The following is a 26,194-nucleotide window of genomic DNA, read 5'->3' as shown; positions in this document are numbered from 1 at the left end:
GCGACCCTGTGTACAACACAATGAAACACTGCCCAGTCCTGCACCATCCTCATTGCTGTTGTTCTGTTAGAGCCCGTTGTTGCAGCCACCATGTCAGTCCATCTCTTTGAGGGTCTTTCTCTTTTTCACTGACCCTCCACTTTACCAAGCGTGATGTCCTTCTCCAGGGACTTGTCCCTCCTGATAACATGTCCAAAGTATGTGAGATGAAGTCTCACCATCCTTGCTTCTAAGGAGCATTCTGGCTGTATTTCTTTCAAAGAAGGATTCATTCGTTCTTTTGGCAGTTGATGGTATATTCAGTTTCTTTGCCAACACTACAACTAAAACATGCGTATGCCTTTATCATGCATGTTTTATAAGCCAAAGATTACACAGACCTGTAAAACAAACAATAACACACATGAGGAGCATGCTTCTTAGTTCAAGCAAGTATACAAGACCAAATGGGCAGTACCTGCCCAAAAGCAGAGATGAGAAGGCAGGAAGGGACAGGACAACTGGATGAATAACCACGGGGAACCCGGGGTGGAAATGGAAAGGGGGAAAGTGCTTACACATTTCAGGGATTGCAACCAATGTCACAAAACAATTTGTGTATAAATTTTTTAATGAGAAACTAATTTGCACTGTAAACTTTCACTTAAAGCACAATAAAAAACAAAGCCTCACTTTGTAGAAAATACTATTGAACTCACAGTAAATTGTGTTTATAAATTATTCTCCCCCTCCCCTTTTTTTTTAATCTCTACTTAGTAAATTCTAGATACAGGACACAACAAATTATCTGGCACTTTCCCAAGTAAAGCATGAAGAATGTTTGGCCTCACAGGGATTCCTGGGGTAATATCCTCATTGTGTGTCTCTGCAGGATTGGTTACTCTTAGAGATGAGTAGCTCTATAGATACTAAAGGAAGTTTCTTCTATTTTCCTCTGTATTTCCCTGAGGAAAAGTTGCATAAGGAGTTCTGATTTGTTCTGTTCTACCTTAATAAGCAGAAAACTGGATTCCACCTACTGAAGTATTGTGAATTGATGTCCACCACATTTCTTGCTCCCTTCTACCTTATATACATGCATGCAATTGAAGGAGAATCGTACTCATCATCTGAAGAGCGAGTATCCAGGATGAACAGCAATGTAAACGATAAAGTCATGTCGGTATTTATTTTCAAGGAAAAATGGACTTAACTACCTTAAGTACATTATTTAAGTACTTCAAATGATTACTAGGACTTATGGTATTTGGCATTTTGTACACCTTGATGGGAGTCTTGGTGGCACAGTGTTTAAGCGCTGGATACTAACCAACAGAGTGGCAGTTCGAACCCACCCAGTGGCTCTGTAGGAGAAAGACCTGGCAATCTACTTCCCTACAGATTACAGCTAAAAAATCCTATGGGTCAGTTCTACTCTGTCACGTGAGGTTGCTATGAGCCAGAATCTACTTGATGGCATCCGACGAGAACAACACAGCTCTATTATGTTAAATATATACTACTGCCGTATATCTGTTGCACGAAACGTATTTTAAAAATCACATACATGTGACTAATAAAATATCAGAGTTAGAAAATATCTTCAGGGTACCTGGTCCCACTTCTTATCTGAGAACTCTCTTTCACCATTCCAGTAAGCCAGCAATTGTTCAGTCTCTTTTGGAAATAATCAGCAGTAGGGAATTGACCCAGGAGCTCTGAGAAGGAGAGAAGAGAAGAAAAGAACAGAAGACAAGGTCAAGAAAAAGGGGAGAATAAACTCATTATTTATTAGGAAAATGCAAATTAGTATTACAATGAGATATTTTATATTTAACTAGACAAGAAATGGAGCCCTGGCAGTGCAGTGGTTAAGAGCTTGGCTTTTAACCAAAAGGTTGGCAGTTCAAATCCACCAGCCATCCTGGGAAACCATATGGGGCAGTTCTACTGTGTCCTTATAGGGGTGCTATGAATTGGAATTGACTCAATAGCAGTGGGTTTGGTTGGTATTAAGTATCTTTAACTGATTTAACAGCTACGTATTATAACAATTTTGGAAGGTGTAAAGAAGAGTAAGGGTCCCTGGTGGTGCAATGGATAAGCACTCAGCCGCCAACCGAAAGGTCAGGGAGTTTGAACCCACCAGTGGCTCCTCAGGAGAAAGATGTGGCAGTCTGCTTCCATAAAGCTTACAGCCTTGGAAACCCAGTTCTACTCTGTCCTGTACGGTTGCTATGAGTCGGAATCAACGCAACAGCAGTGGGTTTGGTTGGGTTTGATGTGCTATAGAAAAATTGTTTCAGAGTCCATTCATAGATTTCTGACATTCATTTTTAATTGAAGCATTTTCTATTGGTTTTATGGTACAATCCATTCTGCAGTAGACTGAAGAAAGCATTGGACTCCTGGGGCTCACTGACCTCCAGATAAAAATGAAAAGTCAAATCACTCAGCAAACTCAGTGTTAGTCAGCATTTTCCCACCTGGAAATAAGCAGGTGTGTACCTAGGGATGCATATATACTGGAAGCTCATTTCAGTAATTTAAGCACATGTTTGTAATGGTAACTCTACTGTCCGATCAAAATTAGAGCTACTTATTTCAAGGTGACTCCTTTAAAATCTAATATCCTACTTTTCTGATTTTTTCCAAAAAAGTTGTACTCCTCTTAATTTTGTTGATGAGTAGGATCACTTTTTTAAATCTTTTATTCCTTTAAGCCCTTTATTGAAACATTTTGTGTGTGTTCTCTGTAATACTTAAAAGGCTGATCTTTATGCCTTTGTTTATATAATGGTACCAGACTGTAAATTTTTTAAACATATTTGAGCGTGAATTTGAATGTGCTATGTAATACCATGTATTTTTTTTATTGTGGCCTAATTTAGTATACAAACCGACTATTCTACAAGAAGCTATTTTAATCTTTATTATCTTCATTTTTCTGCCACTGCAGCACATTTACTTTTATACGGTGGTGTTCAAACATTAAGTAAAAGGTATTTAAAGAAATTCTGAGGGAGTTAACCTAGAGCCCTGGAAGTCTTGATTAGTGATTAAGCCCACCGTGCGCAGGAGGAAGCTAATAAATAGCGGCCTGTGGTTCTACAACACAGATCAGTTTTAGTCCTAGAATAGTTCTCTTAACTCCAGCCCTGATTTCTATATAAAGTTGCTTCTCAGAGCCTGGAATCACCACTAGTCACCCCAGGTTCCCCTCACCTTGCCGGCCAGTAAGTGGCCCACAGTATTTTGGTCCTGCAAGCAGCTATAACACTTGTCTCGATTATTTCCTTTCTCTTTGAGGGCAGGGACCGTGTCTTTATTCCTATAGCAATAGGCACATCATGGGCTCTTAACAAACAAACATTTATGAAGGCACATGTTTGAGAAACAGGAGATTTCTGTATTCATGCAGTTCTTACCTGGAAGGTGGGGAAATGACATAAGGATTCAAGGTGACTTAAACAGTTCTTAACAAAATGTGTGCCATATTTTTCCCTTCCCATGCTGTGATTCCAGAGGCGCTTTGTTGTTGCACCATGCAGGTTCTGTTTGCCATAACTGAGAAAAGGTCACTGTGCCCACCTTGTGTAATTTCCTCCCTGTTGGGAACTGTGCCTTTCTGGTCATTAGGATTGTGAGGAGAAGAACTCACATTGCAGCTTTCTGTTACGCTCTGCGCAGCTCCGGCTTCTGTTTGTTCTAAATGAAGAACTAAATGGCACAGTGGCACATCAAAGCCCTAGAGGTTGTCACAGAAAATGTTACACTGGAATTTCAAAAGCAATAAGGTTTCTTTTTTAAAATGTTAGTTTCGTTAAATTAATGTATTGTGTAGTGGCCACTAACTCAACAGGTCAGTTTATTATGATTATTTATTAACTGGGGACTTCTGCTTTTGGAAAGACAGAGTGGACGTCCTTGTCTGTATTCTTCCCACTAAGTACAGACAAAATCCTTGAGCATTATAGATAAACATAAGACTGAAAGGTGGAGAGAAGACTACGGACCAGCTTGGGAACTCAGAACCATAGGAACAACGTGGTGATAAGTTCACTGGGTTTTCTTTTAGCCTCATAAATCCCAGACTTGAAGCTGAAGAAGCTGGAAACCCAAAGACGCTAATCGGCTGAAATTAAAAAGCTCTAAGGAAAGCCTGCTCTTTCTAGCCAAAAGTCCAGGAAATGAGTAGCCTAGAACGACAGACCACCCTCATCTCTGTTTGTCGTACTGTGGTGGCTTTCATGTTGCTATGATACTGGAAGCTAAGCCACCAGCATTTCAAATACCATCAGGGTCACCCATGGTGGACAGGTTTCAGTGGAGCTTACAAACTAAGGTAGACTAGGAAGAAAGGCCTGGTGATCTACTTCCAAGTTTAGACAATGAAAATCCTGTGGATCACAACAGAATATTATCTGATACAGTGCTGGAAGATGAGCCTCGCAGATTGGAAGGCACTACATAATGTCTGCAACATTGGACTCAAACATGCCAGTGATCATGAAGATGGTGCAGGACATGGCAACGTTCCCTTATGTTGTACATAGAGTTGCCATGAGTTGGAGCTGACTCACTAGCAACTAAAAACAACAGAAAGATAGCAAACTTTTTTTTAGACAATATCACTCTACTGCAACCAAACACCAATGAGAAGATCGTGGTCCTATCCCCAAACACTGGCGAGGGGACAGGCAAGTGGCAAGCCTAGACTTCCCCCTTCTAGAAGCTGTAAAGAAGCCCCAGAATCTAGGGAACACCTGGAGCTACCAGAAGCCAAGAGAGACAAGAAAAGGATCCTTCCCTAGAGCCTTTAAAATAGGGAACATGACCCTTCCAACACCCTGAATTTAAACTAGTAGCCTCCAAAACTGTGAGACAATCAATTTCTGTTCTTATAAGCCACGAAATGTGTGGTACTTAGTTGTGACTAATAATGGAAAGGTTGGTGGTTCTAACAGACCCAGTGATGCTGTGGAAGAAGGACCTGGCAATCTGCTTCTGTAGAGTTTAGAGCCAATAAAATCCTATGGAGCGCCATTCTATTCTGTAACACATGGGGTCGCCATGAGTAGGAATTGACTAGATGACAACCCATTTGTTCTCTTTGTTGTTTGTTACTGCAGCCCCAGGCAACTAATATACACTTGGCAACTGAACCGTACACTTCTATATAACCAATAGGTCAAAGATGAAGTCTCAAGGAAAATTTAAAAAATACATTAAATGGCATGAAAATGAAACATTATCAAAACTTGTGGGACGCACCTAGAGAAGTGCTGAGGGGGAGTTTATAGCACTAAATGCATACATTAGAAAAGAAGAACTCTCAAGTCAATAATCTAAGCTCCATCCTCAAGAATCTAGAAAAAGTAGGGCAAAATAAACCCAAAGCAAAGAGAAGGAACAAAATAATAGAGGTAAGTACAGAAATCAATGAATTAAAACAAAAACAGTAGATAAAATCAATAAAGAATTGTTGACTTAAAGGCAACTGGTGCTGTTGTTTTTGTTTTTTAATCTATCAAAACATGTTTTGGATGTATATGCTGAAAATTACAAAATTCTAAAGAAAGAAATCAAAGAAAATCTAAATAAATTGGAAGACATCCACGTTCTTGGAATCAAAGACTCAACATTGTAAATTCTACCCAAATTGATACACTAGCTTAACACAATTCATATCAAAATTCCAGTAGAAAGCTTTTATATGTACAGGCAAGATCATTCTAAAATTATATGGAACTCTAATAGCTAAAACAGTTTTGCTTGAAATAGAAGGATAAAGTGCAAGAATTGAGTCAACCTGATTTCAAGATATATTGTTTCACTACAAAAATCAAGAAGATGTAATACTGGTGGAGGAACAGACCCACAGATCAATGGAATAGAATAAAGATTCCATGAACAGACAAACAGACCAATGGAATAGAATAAAGATTCCATAAACTGACCCACACTAATAGGCCCAATTTATTTTTTGAGAATTTCAGTCAAGGGAAGGATCTGAGCTCAAATTTGTCCTTATATAAATAGTCAATCAATATCTCCATTTTTATCTGCCTCTTCACCCACATTTTTATAGCACCTTGAAGGTAAATATATCTGTGGATCTGAGGAAAAAGCAATATAGTGGAGGCCCTTTCAACAAATGATGCTGGAGCAATTGGACATCCATAGGAGAGAAAAATGAACATCAGTCCCACCTTCACACCTTATACAAAAATTAACTCAAAATGGATATTGGACTCAAATGTAAAACATAAAACTAAGCATTTTTTAGGGAAAAAAATGGAAGAAAATATTTGGTACCTAGGGGTAAGCAAAGAGTTTATATACCAAAAGCAAAAACTGATACAAGGAGAATTAGATAAATTGGAATTCATTAAAATTTTTAAAAACTTTTAGTCTGCAAAAGACCATTTAAAAGGATGAAAATACAAGCTACAGACTGGGAGAAAATATTTGAAAATCACGTATCTGATCAGGGAGTTTGTTGTTGTTAGGTGCCTTTACGTCGACTTTGACTCATAGCAAAGCCCACGCGACAGAGTAGAACCGCCCCGTAGGGTTTTCTAGGCTATAATCTTTACGGGAGCAGATCTCCACGTCTTTCTCCCACAGAGCCACTGGACGAGTTCGAACTGCCAACCTTTTGGTGAGCAGCCAATCACTTAACTGTTGTGCCACCAGGGTTTCTGAAAAAGGACTAGTGTCAAGATATAAAGAACTCTCAAAACTCTACAGTAAAAACAAAATCCAACAATAAAAAAAAAATACAATTAGAAAACCGGAAGAACACTTGAAGGAACAATTCCCTGCAGAGTATATACAAATGACAAATCAGCACATGAAAATATGTTCGACATTATTGGCTATTAGTGAAATGAAAATTAAAAGTACAATGGCATATTAATAGACAACTATAAAAATGGCTAAAATTAAAAATAGTGACAACGCCAGATGCTGGTAAGAATGCAGAGAAATGTGAAGTGATACAGGCACTCTGGGCAATAGTTTGATACTTTTTAAAAAAACTAAATATGCAACTACCATTCAACTCAGGAATTGTGTTACTGGGCATTTATCCCAGAGAAATGAAGACTTAAGTTTATGAATGTTCATACCAGATTTATTCGTGATAAAAATGGAAACAATCCAGATGGCCTTGCGTGGGTGATTCAACATACTGTGATACATCAATACTATGGAATACTACTCAGCAATAAAAAGAAATGAACTATTGATTCATGCAGTGACCTTGATGAACCTCCAGAGAATTATGTCGAGTGAAAAAAAAAAAAGATTGCATATTATTTGATTCCATTTTTACAACATTCTTGAAATGACAAAATTATAGAAATGGAGAACAGATTGATGGTTCCCAGGGGTTAAGGAGGTAGTGAGGGCATGAGGGAAGTGGGTGTGGCTGTAAAAGGATAACATGAGGGACTTTTTGAGATGATGAAGATGTGTTGTATTTTAGCTGTATCAATGTCAGTACCCTGGTTGTGATATTTTATGATAGTTTTTCAAGATACTACCATTGGTTGAAACTGGGGAAAGGGTACATGGAAATTCTCTGTATTATTTTTTACAACTAAATGTAAAGCATAATTATCTCAAAAATTAAAAAAAACCTTAATTAAAAAGTTAATTAATTGGACATTTTAAAGGGGCCTGTATGGTGAGTCTTCTGTATGTCTCTGCACCCTCATCTCTCCACACGAGTTCCACTCCCACCAAGATGGAGCTCTCCTTGTTGTTGTTAATTGCTGTCAAGTCAGCTCCTCACAGTGGCCCCCTGTACAACAGAGCTCTTGACTTGGTCAGCTCCCATACATTGAAGTGTTCCAGGGGGTCCTTCACTTAGAAAGTGATGTGCTCTACGTATGCCGGAGCCCTGGTGGCGCACTGGTTAAGAGCTTGGCTGCTAACCAAAAGGTCACCAGCCACTCCTTGGAAACCCTGTGGGGCAGTTCTACTCTGTCCTATAGGGTCGTTACGAGTCAGAATCGACTTGAAGGCAATGGATTTTACACATACCAATGAACCCTTATATCTCTTTAATCATTTTAATGACCAATTTTTATAGCCTTTCAAATTGGGGAGCAGCTGATCAGGTATGGCTGTTAGTACAGAATGAGGTCTTTGATTCTTAGGGATGGGACACCAAAAGAGGTCAGGACATGCTACATGAAATGAGGAAGGAACAATACTGCAAACACACTTGGTCAGCATACACTCAGTGCTGAGTTGGCCCTTCCCGGGGCCAGACCCTAAAACAATTAAAGGAACACAGGTTCAGGGCTAGAAATCCTGAGCTCTGGTCTCTGCTAATAAGCTATGTGAATGTAGGAGAAGAGATAAGGCTACTGTTATACAGTAAAGGAATACTTTTAAATACAAAGGATTCTCTCATACATTCTTATAACCCCTTTAATTATAACCCCCCAATCTATACTGTTCCCAGAGTGATCTTCTTTAAACCCAAATGGTGATCACATCATTTACAACTATTTTCTGACTCTGCATTGACCTTTAAATAAAATCCAGGTCCTTAACATAGCATGCAGAGGCCTGTATGGTGAGTTCTCTCTGTATCCCTGCACCCTCGTCTCTCCCCACGAGTTCCACTCCCACCAGCACGAATCTCTCCTTGTTGTTGTTAGTCGCTGTTGAGTAAGCTCCCATGGTGACCTCACGTACAACAGAAGTGTTACCCATTCCTGTACCATTTTCATGATTGTTGGAGTCCATTTTTGTGGCCACTGTGTACTTTGTGCACTTACCAACCTAGGGAGCTCGTCTTTCACCGCTACATCAGGCAATATTCTGTGCAATCCATCAGGTTGTCATTGGTTAATTTTCGGAAATAGATCGCCAAGCCTTTCTTCCTAGTCTGTCTTAGTCTGAAAGCTCTGCTGAAACCTGTCTACCATGGGTAGCCCTGCTGGTATCTGAAATACTGGTGACAAAGCTTCCAGCATCATAGCAATATGCAAGCCACCACGGTATGACACACTGACAGACAGTGGTGGGGATCTCTGTGCCTTGCTCCCTTAACCAAACAAGTCCTCCTCCATTATTAAGCTTAACCGTTCATTTCCCAAAGATGCCTTTGGTTCCTGGATTGTGTTAGGTTTTTCCTAATGCATGCTCGTGTAGCCCCTTGTCCATCTCCTTCACAGCATTCATTTCTACAGAATTGTTAGTCTTTTCAAAGCCTGTCTCCCTAGGTAGACTGTCATGTCCATGAGACCAGGAACCATGTCTGTTTAGTTCACTGCCATAACCTTACTTGCCATCATAGTGTGAGGCACAAGGTAAGAGCTAATCCGTATTTATACTCACAAAACTATTTGACCGATGGGCCCAGTAGATTTACAATATCCCTGAGAGGTAGACAGGATAGAAATCCAGTCCCATCGTAGACATGATTGGCATTTCTAACACAGGGCTGGGTTAGAATTTACCTGGGACCTAAAATTTTGATGAAGTCAGCTAGGTATATACTGACTATTATCTCCCCTTTATTGGACTCCAGTTCTTTTTTTATGTTGTTTTATTGTTCATCATTTTAAAACCATTCTCCTTACTGGAAATGCAAATGCAAAGGGCTTATTTGTGCCCGTCATTTCTTAAAGGTATAACTTTATGCTTAAGCAACAGTACTGTCTCGTCTTTGTCTTCCTGTTGAGAGAACAGAGATAAGAAAGCTTCTTTCAGTGTTGGTATCCTCGTTTTTGTTTTTAGTTTTATTTTTTTAACTCTCTAGGTAATTCTGAGCTTTAGGCTTTGGGCAGTTTCCTTAAAAAGTGATTGTTCTTTACTACTGCTCTTGGTTTATTTTGTTCCAAAAGCTGAACTTCAAAACCGTTGTACTCTTAAGCATTTAATAATAAGACCTCTTTGATATCTTCACGTAAAAAGTTCTTAAAATATCTGACATGATGTTTTAACTTTTGTTCAGTTGTAGAAGCAGGTACTTAAAACATTTTTGCTGAACTTGTGAATTTATTTAAAAAATTTTGTTGAGTACCTACTGCTGTGGTCAACAGGTGAGCATTTTTCTATAGGTCATTGTATACTGTGCTAGGACAAAGAGGTCAATAAGACAAGCAATCTTCCCACTCCTCAGCCCAACCATTAAGTATTCTACATGTAACTATAATTAGTAATTATTAATTTTTATTATTCCAGTAATTTGTCCCTATAACCTCAAGGTCTTAGACAATTTCCAAAAAAATTCTGCCAAGTTAATTGCATGGAAACTCTTTCCTACATGTAAGGAAAATACAAGCTTGGGAAACACTGGAAAAATACAAGCAATTTTTAAATTACTAAAGGCATAAAGGAGCCCTGATGGCACAGTGGTTAACAGCTCAGCTGCTAACCAAAGGGTCAGCAATTCAAATCCACCGGCCGCTCCTTGGAAACCCTATGGGGCAGTTCTGCTCTGTCCTGTAGGGTCGCTATGAGTCTGAACTGACTCGACGGCACACAGCAACAACAAAGGTATAAAATTTGTTTGAATCATCTACAAAGGTGTCTTTTAAAAAACAGAATATCCAATATATGTACAAACAGGGACTCCACAAGGACCCTCTGATAAGTGAAACAAACTGTAAAGCAAACTTTTCCCAAAGAATTTAGGAGGCATGTGCCAGTTTGAGTTTTTTATAAGATATCAAGGGGAAGAAAGGATTAAGTAAGTATGAGAGGAGTTTGAAAACAGTTACTTCATTTTATGTGTTCACTAAATAGAAGTCACAGTGTTTATAAAGTACTGTGATATGATTGCTTTGTGACAGTAAGTGCAGCTCTAAAGGGGAAGCTGAGTTTTTTTTAGATATTTTTTCCCAGATTCTAAAAGTACAAATAATTAGATGCCCTGTATGTCTGGAAAGCTACTGACTGATTCAACTCTGAAAACAGGATTTTATATAGCCAGAGATACCTTAAACTGAGACCTTTTCTCCTCTTTTCCCTCTATCCTCAGTCCCTTTAAAGATCATGCAAATGCCCAGTATGCAATATGCAGCCTTTCTGCATAAACTTTTTTTGTTCCCCAAATATAAGACCAAAGATAAGATATAAGTACTGAATAATAATATATGTGAACTACCATCCAGGGGCATCAGTTGATGTTTACAATTTCTATACATCTTATGAGGCTGCTTTTTTAGTTTATGTAAAATACAGCAATTAGCATCAGAACACTTGCATTTCATATTTTATAATCACTAGATTTACATTCCTAGAAATTACGTCGTTTCCAGACTTAAGGTGTGCAAACCTTACTTCTTGTGGACTTTCAAATAGCATTGAAAGATAAATTTTAACTAAGAATTTTTCACCAATTGTGCTAATCGCAATAGTTTTCTTACTCTGGGCTCTGTTGAGAAAAAAAAAATCTCAAAAATGAGCAACTAGTTAGTACTATGGTTTTTTCAACTATCAATTGAGATCCGTTTTCCCCACCATCATCCCTAAACCACCGATAGTTTAGAGCGTATTTAGTGAGCACCTGCTATTTGCATGATATTGACTGGGATCACTTTGGATGACCCTACAATGTGTGAGATCTCTAAGGGATTGAGAATATCGGTGATGTGCAGGGAGAGCAAAGGAGGAGGAGTTTAAGACTGAGGAAAGTAGATTCCTTCTACCTCTTGGGCCAGCACGCTTCTTTCCTTCTCGTTTTGAGAGGTTAGCATTGCAGAAGCTGGCCTAATATGTTGATAACGACCGCAGCAGGAATTGTTGACAAATCTAAAAGAATATTCAAGATATTTACTCATTTAATAGATAAGGAGGATTGTGGCAGAACAAGAGATAAATGATGAAAATATTGGAGAATCGGCGATCATTTAGCAGGCGTCATTGAGACACTTCAACCACGTGTAATGCTGTGCTGAGCACGTAGATGCAGTGTGCAGGCAGAGGGCGTATGCCGTTGAATGAGAAAGTCTTGGGCTGACCTCCTGCCATTGCCATTTGTCAGATGTGTGAACAAGTCACTGTGTATGTCTCAGCCATCACTTCCTCATCTGTAAAGTGAGATCAGTGTGCGGATTCAGAGATGCCATACATTAATCACCTGGCACATAATGCTGCGGTGGTGGTGGTGTGCCACTGAGTCGATTCTGACTCATAGGAAGTGTCCAAAACATATTATTTTCTTTTCCCTATTCAAACTGATGTTTGCAGATTCCCTTCTGAAGGAAAAATTTTTACCTGTAGATTAATAATAGAGGATTTTTTAAAATAATTTTAGTTCACGTGTTCTTATCTCTACCTTCTGTTCAGAGTAGTGTGAAAATCTTAAAGCAAAAATTCCTGCTTTTCAGTGTTTTTAGCCAAGATGACTGGAAGCGTAAGGACAGGTACTCGCGGCCTCTTACCACTTTGAAACTATACAGAGTAGCTATCCTGTGTACGTTGGTTTTCCTCAGGGAAAGGTAGCAATGTCAGCAGAGACTGACCTCTCAGCCAAGCCAAACCATCATAACCAGGTGGAATACTAGCGTGAAGTCATTACTGCAGCATTTTCCTCACTTTGTGAGTTGTTTTTCGTTTTTGTTTGTGTTCTTGGTGTTTACCCTTGCTGCTGTTTGTCATTTTTGGTGCTGTTTTAAATTGTACTGATCTTTAGAATGGTTCCCAAGAAGGAGCCGTATCTAGATTATTTTGGAACGTGTCTGTCATTTGCCCTCCACACAGGCACTGGCATCTTGTCTAGAGATGAGTTTTATGAGCAAAAGTAAAATGTGCATATTGCTCAATAGATTGTTTTCTTAACGAGTTAGCAAATAGAAAATTAAGACGTCTACAATATGTTTCAAAAATGCCTTGGAGAATAAAGACTTGTTAGGCTACCCACTGTGTTCATTTGTTTCAGTTAGAGGGATGCCTATAAAAATTGTTTAACAAATGAGGAAATATTTGCCCACAGGCAAAACCCAAGAAAGAACTACCTGTGTGCAAAATATTGACAGATGTTTCATATGGCTTGGATCCTCCTGTTTCATGCATGTAATTTGCGTGATAGGAATTTTTTAGAAAATATTTTTTGGCATGAGAGGAAGGGAATATTGCAACTGCCTAATTAGCACTGAGTAACATTATTAAAGAATGTTTTCTCAAACATTACTCCTTTTTTCTAGTCCAAAACATATATGTGCAGCTGGCAAGGAGAAATGCTGTGTTTCACTGTGGATTTCTCTTTGGGATTCACCTGTTTTGACAGTAAAACAAAGGTAAGAAGCCAAGCCATAAATCCATGGCACCCCCATTTGGTAGTGCATTTTAAATTACATCTCATAGAATTTAACACTCGTAAATGTCTAACAGTAACCACCGTCTCTGGTTTATTGTGTAATAAGTGCAATTTGTGCTTTCGTAGACTTTGTTTTAGTTCAGTGCCCCACGATTTTCATAAGCCCTAGACCCTAGGCAGTGAGAACAAGGCAGTAAATAGTATTGGGTGAAAAGCATTTATATCCATGTGCAGTAATACGAGGAGAGCACAACATAGTATGATTTTTCTCATCCCTGCTCAAGGAAAGGATCCGTGACCGTAAAGGAAACACTTAGAAAGGAAACGGTAACTACTGTTTGACTTAAAACCTGAGCGTTTTTCTAACAATCGAATAATAACTGCACTGGTGAAGTTTATTGGCTTCACTGATTCCACTAATGTAAAGCTGAGATTGATTTCAGTTTTACTTGACATAAAGCTACTAATGTTCCAGATGGGATATTAGACCCATTTCCGCTAGCATCTCTAAAAGACCTGACTTTGCACCTAACTACACAGATGTTAAGAAAATGTTTTGCAAACATAAAGCTAATATTATGTCATATACCATCTTAAAGTATTTACTCGCTCTACTACCTGAGAATGAATGCAACGGAAAAGTCTTGGTGTGATAAATACTGTCTTTATCACACTCACTGTAATATGCATAGTAATCTCAAAGACCCTTATTTACTGGTTCAACATAACTTCAGTGCACTGTGTCAACATTAGCCTATTTTACACTGTGCAGTAAGGTCAGCACTGAACAAATGAAGGCTCATATCAGAGCGCCTATAAGTTGTCACTCCTTTTCATGTACGTGTTTATTTCCAACCCTCTACATATGAGAACCTTTGGATACTCTCTTCTCTGAATTAATCATGGCAGCTGATGGATGGGCACTTGGGCAGTGATACTGTTTACTCTCACTTATTTTCTGTTCTTCTAGAGCAGTGGTTTTCCTCCCAGAGTCACTTGGAAGTGTCTGGAGACATTTTGGTTTGTGACTGTTGGGGTTGTTACTGGCATCTAGTGAACGAACTAGAATGCACAGCACAGCCCCCCACAGCAAAGAATGATAGGGCCCAAATGTCAATAGTGCAGAGGGTGAGAATGCCTCCTCTGGAGTAAGGGGCTGCTTACTTTATAAACTTCTGGGCCGTAAAATTTACTGTGATCGTTTGTTTATTTCCTCCCAGGGAAATTTTTAGAATGTTCTTCCAGTAGGATTATAGTGGCGCAAACAGTTAAGCGCCTGACTACTAGCTGAAAGGTTGGCGGTTCGAACCCACCCAGAGGTGCCTCAGAAGACAGGACTGGCTATCTGCTTCCAAAAGGTCACAGCCTTGAAAACCCTATGGAGCAGTTCTACTCTGCACACGCGGGGGCACCATGAGTTGGAATCAACTCAATGGTAACTAACAACAACAAAATAATAAAATATATTTTATAATAAAATATAAACATATATATTATATATTAAAAAGGGAGTTCATATCTGCTATCCAACATCAAGGTCAATACTTTTAGCCCTGAGGCCACAGAGAGAGTCAACCACTTCCTGGCTCCAGGTCAGGTGCCCTTTCCGTTATCTACCTGGAGTTCCACGAAACATGACCTGTGAGTTACAGGCTGTGTAACTTGCTGTTAATATCATTTGGTCTTTAGACAGACCTAGATAACCTTGTTATATGTGTCCTTTTGAAATAACTATCCCAAAGTAAGAAAAATATTTTCTATAAAATTTGTAAATATAAGGCCTGATTTATAACTACTGTTTGCTTCTATTTCTTACTTTGTGTTTCAGGAAATCTAAATTGCTCTTTTCCAAATTCCACCTTAAGTACCGGTCTATGTAGTCCACCTAACTGTAGCCTGAGAGACCCTCCATATCACTTACTCTAGCTAAAGGTAGCAATGTCATCGATGTTGGCTGGGGGAGCAAGTCATTCACCTGGAAAGAGCCTCATGAGTTCTTCATTCCCAGGAGCAAACCACTAACCATTTCCAACACCTACAGTTCCTAATGTGGTTATAGCTGTGCTCATCCATGGCCGTTTACCTTGTGCTAATGTTTCTGTCAGCAGCTTATTCACCTGATACCCCTTTTCCCAAAACAATGAGTCTACTTTTGATGTTGAAGGTTTAGTATGGTGACAGCACAGTGTAAGCTCAACAGATGTCAACTGTCTTCCTATTGTGACTCCCAGCCTTAGTTCTACTCTCCAACTTTATCTTCTGCTCTAAAAGAGTTACCATATCCATTTCCACCTTCTTAGCCCTGCTGACAGAAGAAGGGGCACAGCCATTAGGAGCAAACATTTACAAATATGAATTCTGGTCCAGATAACTATCAGTGAGGATTACCTGGCACTCTCCCCACTCCCTTCACGAAGACCACTCCAGCCTCCCCACACTCTGGGCGTTTGAGGGAAAGGAAGCTGCCTCCCCAGACTCAGAATCTTTAAGATCCTGTGAGCATACTATCTTAGTTATCTAGTGCTGCTATAACAGAAATATCACAGTGGATGGCTTTATTCTCTCACAGTCTAGTAGGCTACAAATCCAAATTCAGGCTGCCAGCTCCAGGAGAAGGCTTTTGCTCTCTGTTGGCTCTGGGAGAAGATCCTTGTCATCAATCTTCCCCTGGTCTAGGAGCTTCTCAGTGCAGGGACCCCAGGTCCAAAGGATGCACTCCACTCCCGGCTTTTCTTGCTTGGTGGTAATGAGGTCCCTCTCCTCTCTGCTCACTTCTCTCTTTTATATCTCAAAAGTGATTGACTCAAGATACAACCTAACTTTGTAGATTGAGTCCTGCCTCATTAACATAACTGCCTCTAATCCTGATTCATCAACCTCCTAGAAGTAGGATTTACAACACAAAAAAAATCCCATCAGATGACAGAATGGTGGACAGTCACACAATACTGGGAATCATCACCTAGCCAAGTTGACACACATTTTTGGAGGACACAATTCAATCCATAACAGATACCTTTGGAAGATTCAACTCAGCCTGAACAAATAAGAAGAAATAACCGTTCCAAAATCTAGCATACCAAACATGCCCTTAGCTTTTACACCAGGATTTAATTTCTACCGACTGGCATCTTTTTCCACTTTAGTAGCCAGGATGGGGGTTTCTGGGGCACCAAGATGAGACTAGAAGTTTATGATGCCCATGTACTCACTTCAATAACAAATTTCTACTTTTATTTATCTACTAATTTTCCTTTCTTCCTTGGCTGCTACATCAAATCTTTCTTTGATTAGGCTATTACCTTCCTTTTTATTAGACTGTCTCTCCCCCCTATTTCCCTAGTGTATTTTACACTAAACACAGACAAGCATATCTGTACTTAGGGCCTTTGAGATGAACTTCCTTTTGCTACATCCAGCACGATTTACCTAGTTATCTCTCAAATTAATCAAATAAAAATTTTAAAGAGTTACAATATATTCCTTAACATTATGGAAAATTGGATTGCAGACCCTTCAGAATGAAGCCAAAGTGTTTTAAATTTCCTGGTAATTGAACTGTATCAACTAAACCTTTGTTGTTAAAATATATTTATGTATAACCTTTAACCACCTTCATCTGCTAAATAAATTGGTACAAGCAGTCCCAAGATTATGAACGAGTTCTGTTCCTAAGTCTGTCTTTAAGTCGAATTTTTACATAAGTTGAAACAGGTACCATTCCTGTCTAACATCAGTTAGTCAAATGTTTGTCTTAGCATGTAACATATAGTGTACCTTTCTATGCATAAAAAACATTAAAGAAACACTTCCAGGCACACTAAAACATCTTTAACATAATCATGTAGTAAGAATAATATTAATGTTTTGATGTGAGTCACAAAGTAGCACCCGTTTGTTATTACGAACCATTGTATGTACCTTGAATTTTTAATATAATAGGCTTCATGGGAGTAGGTTCGTAACTGTAGGTTGTCCGTACGTAAGTTGGATGTTCATAACCCAGGGACTTCTGTATATCATTCAGCCAAAATGACTGTGCTAGAATGCCTGCCAATGTTTTCTGTTGGGGTCTCCCCTCTGTAAAAGCCTCTAGCCTGAATGTGGTAGAAAAGAGAAATGGTGGAATCATGACGCTCATGGTGATGGCTTTGTCTTGCAGCTCTGCCTTTGGGGGGCCATCCCCTTGTCACACTGTATGGCCGTGTGCATGCTTGGAGTGTATTCCGAGCCCAGCTTCCTGGTCCCCAAGTGTCAACCTTTCTCTACCTTCTCAGGCAAAGCCCATTCTTACTTCCTGTAGTTGAGTTTTTGACCCAGTCAGTGTATCTGCTTCCTTTAAATCAAGTTCTTCTAAAGACCTGAATAAGGTGGTAGGGTTTTCTTTTCTTTTGTTTCGCTCACTTGCACCTCATATTCACAGACCTCAACCTTCTAAGGCTTATTTTCTTTTAAGATGAACTGTTGATTTCACATGATTCTTGTATTACTCTCCATTTCAAGAAGTCTGACCAAATATTGCTGTATTTAGTTTTTATTCAGATAGTAACTGAAAATGACACAAAACACGATAGAATAAAAACAAAATTAATCCAGAGGTTTGCTTCGTGTACTCCTTTTTAAAAGTTTTTTGTCTTTGTTTTTTTTGAATTTACAAGTATTTGAATTAATTTTTTAAAAGAAACACATTGCCAGATTAACTATGAAGCTTATACCATTGGATTATGAGTGTAGAAAATATTCATAATTTTGCCTTAATTTACTTATCTGCATTCTTACAATATTTGATGACATTTCTACGTTTGGTGTGAATAGATTTTTAATTCTTTCTAGAACATAGCTGGTTTCTAAATAATTACGACGATGATATTTTCTCCATGTGCCCTTTGTATAAGTCATTATGAAAAAATAGATTCTCTGGCCTAGAAATATTTAGATTGGAATTTACCCTGCTTATATTCACAACATAATTAGCACTTTTGTACAACAGTATGCTGTTAGAGCAGATCATTTGTGTATTATTTCTGGGTCACGATTGGACCCAGAATGTGGCAACAGTGCTTATTAACCAAATGCTTTTAAGAGAAGACACTCCGGGTTTTGATAACTGCCCAAATTTTAGTTCTGTCCATCTACATGAACAGCTTCATCAGAAGCATACATGCGGTCAGTTTTCTTACTTCCTCGTCTCTCTACTTGCCAGAAAAAAAAATGAGAAATTATCTCCAAGAATTAATCCATTCACCATCAACTGTTTTCAACAGTGTTAAAGAGGAAATAAGCTGAGAAGATCTGAAATGACATGGGAAAAGAAATATGTTGGACCATGGAAATCTATTTCTGCACTTACAAAATAAATGAGAAGACAATTATGGAATTTTTTTTTTCTAGAATGGGAGTATTTTAAAGGATTTAAGACAGAATAAACTGGAATGCTATTCCAGCTGCCCCATACTGCCCTCACCCACTTCAGGCTAGAAATGAAATGTGTCTCTCCCCAAATGGAAGCATTTCACCAGCCCATTTTTCCAAACTTGCATTAAGGCAAGTTAGGCATTGAGGTGATTATCTTTACATCTTTTTTCTGGCTCACTCTGGTTTAGAACAGATATCCTAATTCTGTCAATAATTAAGCAGAAGCAGGAGAGAATGTCAGGGAGAATTTGAAAGCAAAGGTCTGGAAGGAGAACAGAGAACTGAAGTGTAAAAAATTAGGCAGCATAAAAATAATGAAAGTGGAAGAGAAGTTTAAAGAGCCTCAGAAGTCTCTCCTTTGTGTGTTTGGGCTTGTTACCCTCCATGATCCTGAGGATCTGGACTCCACCTACGTGTGTTTAGAAAGAGCTGCTTGAGACCCCGCATCAAAGTGAATGTTTTCTATCTTTACTTATTACTTAGAGATATAGTGAAAAGATGGCCTTGTCTCTAAACGTTAACTTGTATTCCAGATTTTCTTTTACCAGCTGGGTGTTCCCCACACATAACAGCAAAATTATATTTCTATATTTAGGATGATTCATATGGGTCCTCATTAGAGTGTTCTGGTGACAGGCCTCCTCCTCCATTGCGCCCTGCAAGGCACTTTGCTTTCCTTTAGGCTGGAACCCCGCAATCCTACAGGGTTGAGAAAAAACTGATCATTACCAAAAAGGTAATAATAAAAGTATACCTAAAACACTTACTTGTGAGGACCATTTTGAATTCTTTGAACAGTAAACAAGGTTCTTATGTAGGTATTTTTCAATTCTTTCCGATATAATATTTCACCAACTGTTCCTTATACTATGTAAAATGTTAATTATTTAGGTTATTCCTGTGATTTTATCTTAAGGAGGGAAGACCACCCTTGATCACTCCCTGTTCCATAATCAAATTTGAACCAACTACTGTGTTCTCATTGCTCACAGAGAAATAAATAGTTTGGGCATTACTTATTTTGTGAAGAATTTGGTAAAAACCCAGACATCCAGGATTTCTCTAGCTTCTCTTGATGACACATACATACATTTACCTGTTCCTCAAAAGGAAGCTTATAGAGTAGATAATTTTAAAGTCAAATGAGATTTGGGCTTTTTTAACTAAATTTAAGAGGCTGGAATCACAGCCTTCTTTTGTAGCTTTCGGAGGCTGTGCTTAGCAGACACTCTGGGAAGGAGGGACAATTATGTTTGGAGAGTAGAAGGATGCTCTTGGGAAATGTGGGTGCATGGTTGTGTGGAATTATGATAATGGAAACTTTTCTAAAGTCAGTTTCCATCATTAGTAATAGATCTTCCAAAGTGGGTTATATTTTTGTTTTGTTTTGTTTTGGTGGAGTTTTTTGTTCACTTGGTTGGTTGGTTGAGTTTTTGGGGGGTTTTTTTGTTTTTTTGTTTTGTTTTGCTTCTTTCCATGTCCCAGCGGCTCACATAAAGCCATCTTCCTCTGCTAATAACAAGAATGTACAAATACACTTCCCTTCTATAGCCTACTACCATAGGAAGGAATAATCGAAGTGTGGTTTCTGAATATTCTAATTCTGAATAGGAACCAGACCTTTAGCCGTCGAGTCAATTCAGACTCAAAGCCACCCTATAGAACGTAACAGTTCTAATTCTGAAAGGACCCTGATACCTGGAAGCAGAATTCCAGACCCTGCATGAGTGGGCATAGCTCAGGTTTCTATGGTGAAAATAGAAGACCTGGGGAGATGGTTCTCTACAAACCTACGGTATTCCCAATATCTCAGAGTCTAGAAGGAACGTATGCTTTGACATTTTATCAACACAGAGACTCTGTTCAGCCCCGAGATTCAATATAAAGGAGAGATGAAGAGTGTTGCCAAGGTTCTTGAAGTTTGTATTTAGGTCGTGAATAAACAGGTCAAGGGTGTCCGATGAGATAAACATGCTTTTGAAACTCCTCTTCCCCCAGCACTGCCCCGCTTTGCCCCAGCTTGTCTTTTTTTCAACTCAATTTTGTGACAGAGAAAAATATGTTCATTATTTTAAAATAAATGCTTGCTACAAAATAACTGCTGTTTTATATTGGCTGTTTTCTGGGAAGATAAAGATTAATTATAATAAAGTATCTTGTTATAATTGAAGACTATCTTTTATAAAAGACAGCCATTAAGTCTTTATTTGCTGCAGCCTTTTTTTATTATTATTAAAGAGTAAGAATTTATATAGCACATTTCATCTCTAAAGTACTTTGGCAAACATTAAGTAATTTTTGCAGTAGTATTAAAAGGTAGTATTATCTACATTTTTCAACTTGGTTCAGGAGAAACTATGGTTAAGTGATTTGTGCATAGCCACGCATGGGGTTGGTGTCAGTCAGGATAAAAGTTTTTCATTTTATCTGCAATCCACCAGACCATGTCTCATATACTGTTGCAAGGACTGGACATCATAATGGATTTTTTTTTTTTAAGTTTTCCGGGCAGAAAAAGGAGCAACAATCTTACAGTACTTTTAGGCTATGTTCAAGAAAACCCAAGGAATAACCAGAGAGGGTCAATAAGAATAGAAGTGGAATGGGAAGACAAGACAATGGGTGCTGATAATATGTGGGACCAGTTACTTGAGTCTTGACTGGAGGGAGGGAACTAAAACAAAAACCTAGGTGGAATTTGAAGCAACCGTTTGCATAGATTAAAGACTGTGGAGATGGGGATTTTCTCAGTTCATTGCGTGCTAAATGTAACTAAAATAATTAAATAAACGTCTGCATTTATTTAAGCAGCTTATTTAACGAATGGATAGATGTTAAATAAATAAGCTCTTGCTTCTGAATTACTAATTAATTTCATTCCTTTACAGAATGTGCTCTGGAGATTTAAATTCTCTCAGCTTAAGGGATCTTCAGATGATGGAAAAACTCGAGTAAAGCTGCTATTTCAGAATCTAGACACCAAACAAATTGAGATGAAGGTAGGGAACACAGTTTATCCGGCCTGACCAATCACACAGAAAGTAAAAGTTAAATGATCAGCTGATAAAAATTTCCGTCCCACTCACGTATACTTAAAATAAACAAGTAAGTCTTAACGTATGAATCGTCTTTAAAAATCATACAGCAAATATGTCAAAAGAGCCCATAGTTAAGTATCCTGTTCAAGATTTTTATATTGTAAAATTATGATCAGTTAAAAAGATTCTTTGATTCTACTAAAGGTCACAAGTTTCTTAGTAATTATTAGCAGTAAATCAATATTTTAAAATTCATGAGAAGTCAAAATTTAAAGGAAGAGTTTTATCAACCGCATTAAGTACATAATCAATTTTCCATAATATTGAGAGCAAACTTCTTTCAGTTGAAAAGAACTTTGACATATCTTTCAAATTTATTGCATTGACCTGTCCTTTTACTATTAACAGGTATTGATTTTTCCCATATTTTATATATAAATGTAAGTGTAAGCTGAAGACAAGCTAAAAGATGAATTCAGAGAAATACATTAAAAACCAAAAAAAAGAGGGAGAACCATGAACAAATATTGTTTGGAAACATTTGACATGCATTTTTTGTTTTTTCTGATGAAACTAATCAGAGTAACATATCACACAAGACGTTGTTCTGTCAGAATTTTTAGCATCAGCTTGTAACCTCTATTGAGTGAAATGAAATGTTTCATAACTACTTTTTAAGTACCGTTGAAATGTACAGAATTGTTTGACATTCTTCTATTTAAGGAATTAATAACATCAAAATCTGAATGTAAACACCGTCCAAGACTGTTAGCTCGTGTGTTGTGTAAATGAACAACCAGTGAGACAGCAGGTCTCGCAATAACGGTGGAACCACTGGGCTGTGATAGAGATCCGCGGTTACCGGTCGGGACTCCCCGAACAAAGGCCGGGGCAAATTACTCACCAGTATAAAAGGAATCCTAATGCAGAGAGAGAAGGGGAGAAACTTGAAATAATTGTATCCGATATTTTATTGGCAATAATATGTCCATCATGGGTAAAATTAGAACTTTCTTCTCTTGGTTTATTTTTTAACTCTTTACCTTTGGAGGTTATGGCAGGGGAGACTTTCCATAACTCTTAGTCCCTTTCTGTGTGAGAGCCTGGGAGACCCACTATGCAAAACCAGTTCACAAGTATGCTCTTTAGCTTTTTCATGCTTAAGGGTATCCAGTTGGCCTCCAGCAGATCACCTATCTTCCCCCAGGGCACATGGTTTGGGAAAGCCCAGTTGCTTCTGTGACATCTAAAGTAGCTTTCTGGCAGCCTATAACTGTTTCATTAGATTTAAAGGGTTTTTTTATTTTTAATGCAAAATCAACTTCCGGTTATTTGTGTTCATAAAGGGAGTAGAGGCATTGGATAACCGAAAACAGTTTTGCAGTACATGCCATTCATTTTTGTGCATCTGTTGAAACAGTCTGTTTCTTCCCAGCGTTGTGTTTAGATTATATCCATTTCAATTTTGAGTTGGTGGAAAAGAGAGAATCCTAACAAGTTGTAGTGTCCACAGAGACAGATACAGGGTTTGTAGGGCTTGAAACAAACAATTTGGGGACTCCTGTTTAAGAAAAACGTTCAAATATGCAAATACAATAAACTACTTACCCATGGAAATGAGTGTGAAACACATACACACACACACATATATATAGCCCACCCAACCGAAACTAAACGTATCTCCAACTCAACTCTTTCCCCTTCACCAGCTCCCCCAAATGCCTGAGGCTCCTCTAATGCCACCCCACAGGAGGGGACATGAGATGGAGGGGGAAGTTGAAGAGAAAGAGACAAAAGTCTTAACTAATTACAGGTTATATAAGGACCATGTGAATACATTGCTAAGACCCCTCCCAAGGCCTTGAAGGAGATATATAGGGCACCCTAAAACTTAAACATAATTAAGTCTATGGCAGGGAGAACTCAAATTAGGACTAAAATAATGTGCAGCAGTGTTCCATAGAGAAGATAACACACATGTAAATAACCACAAATAAATAGTACAGAGAAACTATCTTCATAAGCTCAAGTTCTGCGTTTTATTACAGTTTACAGGATATGGAAAAAGTTAGAAAATTGCAATCAAGGAATCTAGATCCCATGAAAATTCTTGGAGTTAATGCAGGACTAAAACAAAGAGAGAGCCCATGGGATTGTATTCTGAATTGGAAATCAAGGCCATTACAAATACTGGGTGTGAACAACATGTTTTTATAAATAATCAGGAAAATTTTATTACCTTAATATATTAGTTATCCAGGATTTTCAGAAAAAATGATATTCTTGTTAATTAAATCTTCTAGTAAAATGTGTGATAACCATGAAATGATTTCTCTTTTAATATTTATTGAAAATCTTTCTGGAATATTTAACCACAGCACTGCCTTAATAATTAGTGCATAATGAAAAAGCTTGAGTTTCTCTTTGATTCTGAGAGAGGAATTCGAGGCCTTGGGGCCATGGAGTGGAACGTTTATTCTTACTATCCACTGTTTACAAAAAATGACATACAAATCAAGAATTTGGGATGATTGTATAGTGATTCCAGTGGATGGAAATTTGAGGTTGTAGTATTTTTTTTTAATAAATTATTTGGGTCTTTTTTTTTTTTTTTTTTTTTGTGCTTCTTTCTCCTAAAAAAGAGTATAGAGGAAACAAACTTGATAATATGCAGGATTTATTTTTATACTGTTCTGCTTAATTAAAAGTGTGTGTTATTTATGTGAATTGTAGTTAGATTCTACCTACCAAAAGGTTGGCAGCTCAGACCCTTGGAACCAGAGGCGCCTTGGAAGACAGGCCTGGTGATCTGCTTCTGAGAAGTCATAGCCTTGAAAATCCTGTGGAGCAGCTTTGCTCTGCACACACAGGGTCGCCATGAGTTGGAATCAACTCTACGGCAACTAACAACCATAGTTAGGTTCTAAGGACTAAATTTGGGGTCCATTGCAGGGAAATATGGTCTCTTTCCCCAATTCTCTCAGTAGTTTGTACACCCCTGCTGAGTGTACACACACACAGACACACACAGACATACACATCTTTGTATTTCACATGTTTCTTTATGGTTCAGTTTCTGTCTCTGAGCTTCCAAAGAGCAGCTTTACTTCAGATTTTTATCTTCAGCACTAGTTACACTTAATATGAGCACTTAATAAATGTGTTTTGAAGTAATAAATTAATAAAGAGCAAATTAATATTGAAGGAATTATCAATATACTGAAAATTTTTTTTATCAGTTTCTAAGAAGAAAATTGGAGCTCTGATGGCACAGTGGTTAAGAGCTACAGCTGGTAACCAAAAGGTTGGCAGTTCTAATCCACCAGCCGCTCCTTGGAAACCCTGTGGGGCAGTTCTACTCTGTCCTACAGGGTCACTATGAGTCGGAATCGACTCAGTGGCAACGGGTTAGGTTAGGTTATACTTGCTATTGTTTCTCCCAAATATATAATTATTCTTCATTGAACTGTGCATTGCCTGCAGTGACCAATCACTGTTTCATAGACGCACACATGAAATATCAGAAACTTATGTATGCATTTATATATAGTAATTAGTTTCGTTTTGATGATAATAGGAGTTAATTTTCTTCTTCCAAACCAAAACCAAACCTGTTGCTATCAAGTCGATTCCAACTCATAGCGACCCTTTAAGAGAGTAGAACTACCCCATAGGGTTTCCAAGGAGTGCCTGGTGGATTCAAACTGCTGACCTTTTGGTTAGCAGCCAAACTCCTAACCACTGCACCACCAGGGTTCTGTAGCATCTATAGTTCACCCTATAATGATCTCTGAGGATAAACTCCATTGAAAAGTATTCTGCTGACATCAAAGAGGCAGCCAAATATGTCCGACATGGAAAGATGAAGACTGAACGTGGGCATGGGTGTATAGAATTGGGGTATTTAGAATTGTTTGAGGGCTTGAAAGAGTAAAGTAGTTTGGCGTGTTTCTGAAACCAGAGGCTGGCTGCTGAGCTTCCTCTGAGAGAGCGCTGGCACCCACAGCATTCATTATTGACATGTCCGAGCTGCTGGTGCTAGAAACACTTTTCAAGAAGCCAGATGAGAGCGCTGGTGCCCACAGCATTCATTATTGACATGACCGAGCTGGTGGTGGTTCTAGAAACACTTTTCAAGAAGCCGGATGAGAGAGCGCTGGTGCCCACAGCATTCATTATTGACATGACCAAGCTGGTGGTGCTAGAAACACTTTTCAAGAAGCCGGATGAGAGAGCGCTGGCACCCACGGCATTCATTATTGACATGACCGAGCTGGTGGTGGTTCTAGAAACACTTTTCAAGAAGCCAGATGAGAGAGCGCTGGTACCCACAGCATTCATTATTGACATGACCGAGCTGGTAGTGCTAGAAACACCTCTCAAGAAGCCGGATGAGAGAGCGCTGGTACCCACGGCATTCATTATTGACATGACCGAGCTGGTGGTGGTTCTAGAAACACTTTTCAAGAAGCCG

The 26,194-nt window shown here is 38.6% G+C and overlaps 1 protein-coding gene across 1 annotated transcript in view; it reads left to right on the top strand.

The window, feature by feature from the left end:
* The window catches only part of SNTG2 (syntrophin gamma 2), a 315,981-nt gene that overhangs the window by 240,976 nt on the left and 48,811 nt on the right, over nt 1-26,194 (top strand). Inside the window, exons 14-15 of the mRNA XM_023728305.1 lie at nt 13,155-13,247; nt 21,571-21,681. Coding sequence (XP_023584073.1) covers nt 13,155-13,247; nt 21,571-21,681 — 204 coding nt within the window. The remainder of the gene's footprint in view (nt 1-13,154; nt 13,248-21,570; nt 21,682-26,194) is intronic.

This window comes from Trichechus manatus, unplaced genomic scaffold (genome assembly GCF_000243295.1).
Source record: "Trichechus manatus latirostris isolate Lorelei unplaced genomic scaffold, TriManLat1.0 scaffold00023, whole genome shotgun sequence".
NCBI lineage: Eukaryota > Metazoa > Chordata > Mammalia > Sirenia > Trichechidae > Trichechus > Trichechus manatus.
The sequence above is the reverse complement of the archived record's forward strand: the minus strand, read 5'-3'. Positions and strand labels throughout refer to the sequence as shown.